Below are 11,280 nucleotides of genomic sequence, written 5' to 3'. Positions count from 1 at the left end.
TCAATTAAATTATTTACTTTACATAAAATTATTTACTTTACTTAAAAGAGTAATGCAAAAGAAGAGGTAATAATGCAATTAAAAGAATTAAAACATAAAAAATGAGAAATTTAAGACAGAAATTTAAATTGGTTTTGGAGACACCACCAGTGAGACTGTGATCACTTTCCCAGATCTGCTGGGAAAAAGCATTTTTGGCCCTTTTCACTTTTTAATAGCTTTGACTCATACAAAGGATCTGCTGTGTTTCTGTTATGTACAGTAAACTCTAAAAGCAATGGCCCTTATTATAGCAGATTTTAATGTAGCAGCAGACTGGTGTGGCACAGGTTGCTAAAATACCTCAAAATCTATTTACAAAGTAATTGTGGTTTCTGTAGTTTCAATCCAGTTTTATTAAATCCTCAGTGGCAATGCTGTATAACCTCAGCGATGCAATCATATGTTCTACTTTTGCTGCATCTCTTTGAACAAAAAAATGTGCTATGGACTGCTATGGACTCCACTCACTTTAAATTATTTTTTGTCTCTTACTGTTTTTTTTTTTGTATTTTCTTGTTTCATTCCCCTTAGTAAATACCTCGTCCTCACAGAATACCACTTAATAGGTGAAAACACAGGCAAAAAGAAAAAATGAAGTTATATATGTCATGTACAATATAATAGCAGGGTTATTAAGGGGGAACTAAATGTGAGTCCATCAAGATATGGACACTGTCTGATACACACACACATATGCAGAGTATATGCCTCCAATATCTTTTTTTTTCTATCCTGTAGCTTATTTTTCATTAAATGTCAGCAGTGTCTTAATTAGTCTGCACAGAGACAATTGTCTAAGGAGATCCTATTCTGGGCATCTCATGATGCCCTATCAAAATTAAGGGCACCGCCGACATTGATGGTCAGTGTTTTGTTGTAAAATCATTTGCACAAGGGAACGTGATAATTACTCATATGATAACATGTCTCATGCCAGCATTAATTACCAATGAAGGGTGGGTCTGAGGGAGAGAGCGAGTCCAGGCAGAGATAATAATTAAAGAGAAGGGAACAACAGGAAGACAGTGAGGGAGAGAGTGCAAACTTCTAGATCAATGATCATTAGCTGGGGGCACACAGGCCGGACTTAGCTGCCGCGAAAATATCGTGCGGTCCCCACACTATTAAAGCAACTAAAAAAGCATTGTTCTGGACCAAACGCACCACAAACAAAATTATAGACCTTAATCCTCAAGATATGGTGACACAAGGAAACAGAACCATCCAGCAAAATCAAAATACTACTACTAAGTATTTGACCCATAAAATCCACATAAACTTTAGGGATACTTGCAGTTGCATTGTGTAGTAATTTCCATTAAATGTAGAATTATGCATATACATAACATATACTGAAATAAATCAGAGAATAAAATAGGAAGTTTCCATGCATCAGTTCATAAAATTTTCTCTATATTATTATATGTGAGTGTCAGCGTCTCTGTGATTTACGCACTTGTGCTGTGTCAAATTTATAAGCAATGCTAGAGAAAAACTTCTCATTACCATTTTATGTTAATGATAGGACATTTCATTTTAAGTAAAAATATACCTTTTATTTGTTTGTTCATTTTCTCTTTTCGAATTGCCTTCAATCAACATGTCAGGCCTTTAGATGTCACTGCCAATCATAATGTGCTTGTGTGTTGATCATTTGTTGTTTACCACACTGCAATGGGGTGATGCACTGGAGGATTTGGGCTGAAACTCTGGCTGTTGTTTCGTAACATTAGTGCTAACAAGCTCTTGGCTTGGTGCTGCCCAACAGAGATGTTGTAAGTACTTTTTGCCACAGCTGGTCAACGTCTGTTGTTTGGATAGGCTGCAGTGTTTGTCTACCCACAGTTCAGTGGGGGTTTTCTTTGTTAAAAACACTCCACAGTAAATTGTAGGTCAGTTATCATTGGCTTGGTAGTATTAGTCAAGTGATGGCTGCAGGAACTTGGTTGAGTACTTGACAACAGCAGAACATAGATGTTACAGACACTGTTCCTTCCACATTTTGAACGTAATACACTCCCTAGGCACTTACCTTAACCCCATCCATCCATTGTCCTCTGCAGAGTCATGGGTACTTACCTTAATCTCCACTAAAAATATATGCAGAATATTATTTCTTACTCTAACCGTAACCTGAACCCTGTGGCTCAGCAGGGACCTGCATAATGTCCCCATAAGAAGAACACATAATATTTATGTAAAAACGCCCCCACAAGTAAATCTACACCAAATCAATAAACACACATACCTACAAATGATTAGTGGCAGTTACAGCGGTAAAATAGCAGTTTGGTTATATGATAATTTTGTATTGGTATGTAAAACTCACATTTAGGATTAGACTAAAGAAAATGTTTTTGAGCATAGCTGATAATGATTGATGAGTACTGTTAAAAAATGATAAGACTAACCCAACCTTGAGGTACCTGGTATATTCTGACTCAATTACTTAATATATTTTCTCATATACTTTCTATGAAATAGATGGCTTCTAATGCCAAATGTTAGATTGTTATGAGGACTTCTTATGACAGCTGAGGCCTTGTGACAGTGTGTAGATGATTTTCTTTGCATGACTCAGACTGCTGTGTCGTTACAGTCTGTGATGGAGGTGGCATTGTGGTCTCATATGGGCCTGACTGTGGACCGTGACTGCACTCACTGAGTCATCTGGTGATGAATGTGGCCAAAAAACCGTCCATGACACCGGTGCACTGTCACACTGACTACAGATCTCCTCCACAGAGTAGAACTAAACTTTCATTTTTAACTGTCTGGTATGTTGATCTGCATAGGTTTACATGAGAGGTGATAGTTTCATCTTTATAAGTACATCACTTGCATTTGAGACATGATATATATCTGTGTTTTTGTGTGTATGTATGTGAATGCACACACAGATATATAGGTTATATACATATAAAATAAATTACACCCACTCACACTGACATATATTGTCATATGCACACATATGTAAATACTGTGCACATATAAACACACACATATAGGTGTGTGCATGTGTGTACAAACCTTTATAGAGACAATTTATAGAGTCAGTATAACATGTCTTACATTAAATGCTTAGACCGAGCCACATGTACTGTATCTACATCAGCATGCATATGTTACAGGGCTGCAGGCAGGAGGTAGCATCATAGTAAGCACACTTTTTTGAAATGTATGTTGCTGTCAGAGTGATGTCTTCTACACTGAAATCCATCTTAATTACTGAGCAGAAATATATTGTTATAAAACCTTCTGGAAAGCTTGATGAGCTCTCAGTTGGCAAACGTCTAGTGAGAAATGTTGTCACATTTCCACCAGTTCAGCGTGTGCCGTAATCTATTATGCAAAGGATGTTTTGTCAGCTTAAAAGGTGAAGAAGATATCGGCCGTCTGTTCGTTCAGCTATTTAATTCCTGTATGGCTTGTGCCATATGCCCTTCAAAGCTCGAGTGGTCGTTTAGCATGCACCTTCAATATTAACCACCATAGCTTTGCTCACTTACCATCTGTCTATGCACAAAGACACTGGCAGAGTTTCACCTGACTTTGGAAACAAAAAGTTATGTGCCAGATAATTGTTAAGGCTTATTTTATTGTCAGATGTAGACAATTTATGCTGAATTAAATCTTGGATTCAGTTCGTTGGATAATGAACAACTTCATTTAGTTTTCTGAAATAATGATATTCTACAATTAGCTGACTTGTCTTTTGTGAATAATATACTCGCTGGTTTTGTAAATTCTGCGTAGAAAATGTACACTTTCAGAAAAAAAAGAGATTATTTTAAAGCCCCTGCTTTGGGTTTTGATGAAAGTCTTTGGAATTATGGAATTTTGTAGGTGGGAGGAGCATAATGTCACAGCAGTGTTACTCTATGTGCTGCCTCTGGCAGCTACATAAAAATATGCCAACCACAGATCAAGGGCTGAACTATATTGGTGGTTTTTGTGATTCGAGTTTTGACAATGTTGCAGTCAAGTTGAGACATACGACACACATCAGAAGAAACCCTCGTAGTGGAGTTTGTGTGATAAATGTTAATTCACCTGTTTAAAACTACCCTTGGTTCAAGACCATCAAGGCCACTTTCTACACTGAACTAAATCATTGACTAGTCTTCATGTAAAGCTACTACCATGTCAGTTGGATTTCTTTTCAGAATATGTGTTTGTGATAAAGTGCCCTCTACATACCAGTGTAGAATATAGTCAGAAACGAACGACACCATCATTTACATTGACCGTTGGAGAATTGTTGCAATTCAGATAACCAATTCCACCATTTTTTAAAAATAGAATCTTCTATTGGATAGATTTCCAGTCATTTTTAGAGGTAAATCTAATGTCGATGGAAACAGAGGCAGTTGTCAGCTCGCAAATTAGTTTTTACTTTTATGTCTATTTTATTTAAAAAAACAAGAACCTCGTCTTGCTGAAACATTTACCTTGGGCAAATAAAGGGATTGTCCAAACTGCTGAAAACTGTAGGGACAGAAATAATAACCAGAGTGCTTTGGGATGGAAGCTACTATCACATCATCTCTGCATCAGAGTTGTAATTGTCAGATGCCTTATGGGATGTGGGCAATAACATGGTGACTTGTCCTGTTGCCCAGTGGACTCAAATAATCCGCCCTTAGAAAATCAAATACTGTCTGTCCTGTGTGATGTGTTATGTTGAAAATGCTGTTTCTCCATTGAATCAAGTTTACTTTACAAGGTTTACGTAACAAAATACATAATTAACAGTATGCACTGGGTAGTACAATTTAACCAGCAAACTTTAAATCCATACTGTTGATGTCAAAGACTGAGAGCAACAACATAGTCCAACACTTAATTTTTTATTTTCTATCCTGCTTCACAAAGAAAAATGTCCAACTAGTAACACCTAAGCAAAACAAAAATAACCGTACGCCTGTCGTGTCTAAGAACACGCAGCTGCACAATATAATAACACGTGCTGTGGTTTAGGGCATTCCAGATATCTGCATCTGCTACTTAATTATGGATATACTCACAGTTTTATGAGTTATCTTTAATAAGCAAGTGGCAGATGGCTTTCTTTTATTCATGACAGATGACCTAAGACAATCTGTCAATTACTAGACCATGCCAGCTACGATGCCACACAATTCCTACTTTTTACGTCAGTTGCAGCACATGCTAGGGATGAAAACTCCACACTGGTGGATGGATGGATGCAAAGGCTCCAGTTTGAAATGGAAAACAAAACAAAACAAAAAAAAAAACTAACTAAAAGAGGAATGAGAATATAAAACCAATAAAACCATGCTTTTTAAATGCAAGTTTGTGAAATGTGTAGATCACTAAACTGCAGTCTCAGATCTTTGTTGATTGTTCTACTACTTAGTATGAATTCTATTCAGTAGAGTTTTATTTCAAACAACCATATGCATGTTATGCTCTGATGAGCTACGTTCAATGAGGTGGTGAGCTAAATTTTCAGTTTGACATGCGTGTTTTTCAGAGTCATGGGAAGGCTCAGTCCATTCCCCAACTGGCATGTGCACAGTAAACCTTGGACAGGTCTTCATGTCATCACAGGGCTATAAACTGGTGATGCTCTTGCTAAAAACCATGGAACAAACCGCAGTTTAACCTTGAAATGCTAATGCAAATAAGAAGCAATAACTGAGTGTATGTTTCCTGAAAACAACAGGCAATGTTTTAGTTATAAAACATCAGATCCAAACTGAAGGTGTGTTTGTTAGTCAAAACGGTATTTGTTGTCTCAAATTGTGTAGGTTAAAATGTTTAAGTATCCTTTTCTACCTAGACTCTAATATCTCTGCTTACTATGCCTTTTTTACCTCTACATGCAGCATACTGTGCACTGAAATAAATACAAATGTAAGCTGTACAATCAAGGAAAGGTACAGTGAATGTGCAGGAGGAGAGGAATTGAGGATGATGTCTGTTCTCAGCCGTATCCTCAGAGACCAACCATATCCAGAGAATATGGTCGCCCTGGCCTCCACATTGTAACAGCGTTATCACCCTCAGGGGGAACAAGTAAAAGGAGAGTGAAGGTGATCCAAGAGGGTCATCAAAAAAACATAAAGACCATGGCAGATGCAGCTAAACGTATTGTGTCCTTCAGCATAGACTGGTGCCCCAGGCAGAGGTAATGGTGAAATGTGACCGCAAGGTGAGGAAGGAGACAAAAGACTGGTGGCCGATGTCAGTGGGAAACCGGTCTTAGGGGAAACATAGCACTGAGAGGGGCAGTGGGAGTATGGGACCATCAGAAGGGGTGTAGACCACATTTAGTACCTCTTACATCTGTGCAAGATTTGGCTTGGAGAACAACTGCAAGGCAGTGCAGAGGTTAAAAATCTCCGGTGCTCTACAACTACCTTCTCACTGCTGTCACACACAGACACACTTAAAGTCAAGTGTCTTTAAGTGTCCTTTTCAGGCTGTTTCAACATCCTGTCCCACAATTCCTCATCTCAGGAGAACATATCCATAGAAGCTAAACTAGTCTTGATAGTCCAAATAATTATTGTTGAGAAATATATTTTTTGAAGTTCATCTTGTTGAAAAAATGTTTAATTTTTCTAGTTTAATTTTCTTTTTCGTATTCTAAATTTTATATAATTATCTAGTTAGTATCTAGTTGTTTTAATTATCTCAGTTTTTTTAAGTTATTAGTATCTAGTTGTTTTAATTATCTCATCTGAGTTTTTTTAAGTTGTGCTTGTGTAAATATTTAGATAACTATTCCAAATTGTTGTACTGGTTCTAGTCTAAATGTCTATAGTTATGCTAGCTAAATGGTTACAGTTGTACAAGTCCCATTTGCAGAAATCTTTATAGTCAACTAGTCTAAATGTGTTAATTTGTACCAGTCTATACTTGCGTACTTGTTCTAGTCTTGCTTTTTTATCTAGGTTTTATAGTATTTTCTAAAGACATGTGAAATCCCAGTGTAACAGAAACCAGGAGTGGAACGGGCTACCCTTGTTTTATTTGGATTTTGTAATAACAAAGAGCATGATTGTTAGGTTGTTATTTTCCTAACTTTGTGTAAATTGACTATTACAATATTATCTTGCCATGCTTCTCAATTACGGGCGGACACCCTTAAGTTAATGGTAAAATGCACCGTTAACCTGTAATTATTGTCATCATGATGGCTGACAATAATTACAGGTTACATTGTTTTCTCTCTTTTTATTCTTTCTATGATCTGTAGCCTTCAAACTGACTAGTGTTTGGTCTGTTTTGTCACTGCATTGACAAAAAAAAATTACACCATTGATATGGAGTTCATCTCCATAATATCAAGTGTCTAATTGTCAACTTGTACCAGTGCAGCATGTGAATGTAGAACAGTGAGACGTGAGGAAAAACACTTTGTTTCAACACCCTCCCTGTTTGTTTCCTAGGAGGAAATATTTTTTCACCTGCTATTCAGACTTGGTTACACCTTTAGAACTTTAATGTCTGGATGATTAGTTTGCTGATTGCTTTTATATGTGGCCCTGTGATGGAGTGATTGACGAAGCATTGAGCATTAGTAAATAAATAAATGAATTTCTAATCATTACAGCAGGGGCTAAACACACGTGTTGGAAAGAAAGATAAATCAGCTTGATTTTTGTTGTTGTTATTATTATTATTATTATTATTATGATTATTATTATTAGAAGTAGTAGTAGTAATAGTAGCAGTGGTAGTAGTTGTAGTACACTTATTTCTGTCTCATGGTATGGTCTTAAACCTCTTCAACAACTGAAGTTCTATTTTTTAAAATTAAATTCTTCCTTTTGTGAAGACTTGTGAGATAACAAAGACGTCTAAGTACTTCCTATCATTCTCACAACCTTTCATTTATCACTCCCAAAGTCTTCCCTTTTTTTATTTTTTATTTTTACACACAATGTAGGATAAACACATTTCAAGGTCTCATCTAGTAGACTTTAATGAAATTATTTTTTGGTGTGTGTGTGAGTGAATCACTATATAATCCAATTTTAATATGCTAATCTTTTTCTTTTGCCCTTCAGTAATTTATTATTTCAATTGGCTGGCAGTTAAGGTTTTTGAGTCACAACAACGTTTGGACAGATTGCCTGTAACAATTAAAAAGAAATGGCTTTACTACATTTTTATTGGTCTCTTGAATTGTGAGGTTTTGAAGTTGTACAAAAAGCTGTACTAGAGGTAAAAGTGGAAATGAAAATAGCACAGTTACGGCCAGGTGCCATCAGCCTACTTTTAAACAGGTTTAATAGACATTTAAAACCCGAGGACCTTTTATAATCTTACAATCAGGCTGGTTTATACAGTGGTACTTTTCCCATTTCAGTGCATGTTAATGGTCCACAATAATCCTTCTACAGAAGCTGTGTGGCGTCTAGCAGAGCTCTGACATCTAATGGCTAATATTGCTGATGTGCTCCATAGAGTGCTTTTAGTTGCTCATTTGTGCCGGCTGCCACCCGGTACTTTAATGACTCTTTCATTAGTCATCCAGTCATGCAGAGCTGGCACCAATGCTGTGCTAATGGTTTATATTCGGTCATCTAGACTGATATGCGGAGATTATGACTTCTTTATGACCACATCCAGACCTAGTATTAGAATTTGTCCTGAGTGAGCTAAGTACAGGTTTGAAACTCCAAATGAGTCCTGAGTACACGCTTAGGAATAACAAAAAATTCATCGGGGTCTTTTGATGAAGGATGGCCTCGTTCTTGATCATGCATGGATAAAATACATCCTCTGGCCTGGGACGGGAGCCCTTCTGAGCACTTATGCCCTCAGCTACTACATTGTTTTTTTTTCTTCTTAGCATCAGTCAGGCACGGCAGTATTTCTATACAATATTTGATTTTCCCGCCTGTTACAATCAGAAATTGCATAATATTAATGACGCTATGCAGTAGTAGCCTGGCATTCTGTTTGTAGAAGGTTTTGTGTCTTGTGAAATACTAAAGCACCACTCACAGCTTGGAGGGCAGGGAAGTCAGGGCATACAAGGGCAAGGGAAAACATCAAAAAAGTGTTTCTCCCATTCTAAGGAGCTATTTTGAATCCTTCATTTTTCTCCATATACATACCTTTACTACTTTGGATGAAGGACATTGTTCATTTTAAATTTAAAAAGCTGACATCACAGGATATCACAACAGTTTTTTGTTAGTTTTAAGTTTTAACTTCAATCCAATACAAATACAAAAATGTATTTGTTTTTAGTAGAAAATAAATTTGTGTAAAATAATTTTACACATCTTATACGCCCAAACTGATGACGAGACGGATAAAAACATAAATGAATATACAGATAGGGTGAATAATTAAATTAGTAACCTTAATTTGATTATATTTTTATCTTTTTTGCTGACCTTTATTAAATATCATTTTAGCCAATATTGCAGTACAACTGAACAGGACTAAACAATGAGGAAATCAGACTTATCGTTAAAAAGTCTCTTCCCGCCCTGGCCCATAATTAAAGAGGTCACACACTTGACATAACTCAGCGGCGCACTCTCCTTGTTTTCATCCCATTTAACTGTTGAGCAATTTTCAGCACTCACACTTTTCCTGGCTATGTGATTATCCTAGGCCCACAACCTTTCCCCAGCTGCAACAACACTGCTGATGAGGATTTGGAAAGACACAATGATATTATGGTAATATAAAGCTATTTCTGGATTGACATTTCTACTGATTGAGATTAGTGCTCTTATCAACTTCACCCACGCTGCGATATTTCAAGGTCCCCCTCTCAACAGAACATGCTTCTTCAAGGTCTCCCTCTCAGCAGAACATGTTTTTAACATCCTTGTACCAATTTTAATTTGTTGTGGTGCTCAAGTCGACAGGTTCCTTTGAAAAAAGTTTTTTATTTTCTTTTTTTAAAACTATCTCTGTCCTCAGAGCATTTATATGTAAAAAAAGAATCCCCGCCTTTCACTGAGGTTGATTTGTGTTCTACTTTACTTTTAAGCTGCTGAAAGAACCAATTTCCCATCAAGTCTCTCATCGATTGCGAGAAAAACAGAGGAACAGCGTGACAACACATCTGTGTTCAGCCGATTAGTAGTTAGAAGCTCAGAATGATCGGATTATTGAAATGTATTGGGAAAACGTTCGTGGTCACAATATGTAACAACACAAAACAAAGTCACTTTGTGCTCACGGATAATAAAACTTTTTTTTTTTTCTATTGCACTCAGAGTGTCTGAAACAATGTTAGATCTTTCTAACATAAATGCTGCGTTCATGTTATTCGCCATACTCCAGGAACACTTTTGCTCCTCAGAGCAGTAAAAGGTGACAGGCTCTTTGTTCTCTCTCTGCAGGCACCCATAAGTTCGTAACAGAAGGGGAAAATCTGGAGCTGACAGCTATCACCAAAGAGCAGTCAGGATCGTACGAGTGCATCGCCTCCAATGACATCTCTAGTCCTGATGTTAGGACGGTGGAAGTCACAGTCAACTGTAAGGGTGAACTGTTATGCATTTGACATTGGCAGACACAATGCACACACTAGAACGATGTGTATGTACACAGCTATCACAATAAGTCGTACTAGAATAAGCCAATCTGCAATGCAAAAGTGAATGAAGACCCAGTTTTGATTGTTTACTCCCAAGCATGAGTCCTCAATGCAGTTCTTCCAAGGTGTCACAGCCCTTTCATCTTTTAGCAGATCTGTCAAACGTCTTCAGTTCTCAAGCTCTTCTGGCAAGGACCCAGGTCAAAGTTTATTATTTAGATTTATTTTTTTTTTGTATGAATGCAATTCTATGCAGGGCAAAGCAGTCAACAAATATTGCTGTACATCTTAAGACTGATGTTACCAATAGGTGATATAAACAACAACAGATGTAAACATGTCCACAAAGGCGTTTTGTTGAAGACAACTGCAGGTTTTTCTTTTTCAAATATTTGCTTTCTTCAGTTTGTGGAATTCTTTTTCACCCTGTGAAGATGTTCAGCCCTGAATGCATTAGTGCAGTGGTCTTCAATTCAATTCTTCAGTCAGGTATTTCAGACCAAGGACTTCCAAAATGAAGAAGAGATTGACAAGAATAAGAACCTTTTTTTTTTCCACAATCAGATTTGCATGTTGGTACAGCAGAGTTTATGAGCAGATTCAAAGAAAGTAAAACTTTCTCATACTTTCACAGAAAAGGGCCAAATACTTTATATAGAAATATATACATATAATATACCAGAAGCACATATAAA

General features: G+C 36.9%; 1 protein-coding gene across 3 annotated transcripts in view; it reads left to right on the top strand.

Annotated features, from left to right (window-relative positions):
- Positions 1-11,280, top strand: part of opcml (opioid binding protein/cell adhesion molecule-like) — a 241,499-nt gene that overhangs the window by 226,930 nt on the left and 3,289 nt on the right. For all 3 annotated transcript variants that reach the window (XM_008332464.3, XM_025065506.1, XM_008332463.3), the window contains one exon: positions 10,389-10,526. In XM_008332464.3, coding sequence (XP_008330686.1) covers positions 10,389-10,526 — 138 coding nt within the window. The remainder of the gene's footprint in view (positions 1-10,388; positions 10,527-11,280) is intronic.

This window comes from Cynoglossus semilaevis, chromosome 19, assembly GCF_000523025.1.
Source record: "Cynoglossus semilaevis isolate Cse_v1.0 chromosome 19, Cse_v1.0, whole genome shotgun sequence".
Classification (NCBI taxonomy): domain Eukaryota; kingdom Metazoa; phylum Chordata; class Actinopteri; order Pleuronectiformes; family Cynoglossidae; genus Cynoglossus; species Cynoglossus semilaevis.
The sequence above is the reverse complement of the archived record's forward strand: the minus strand, read 5'-3'. Positions and strand labels throughout refer to the sequence as shown.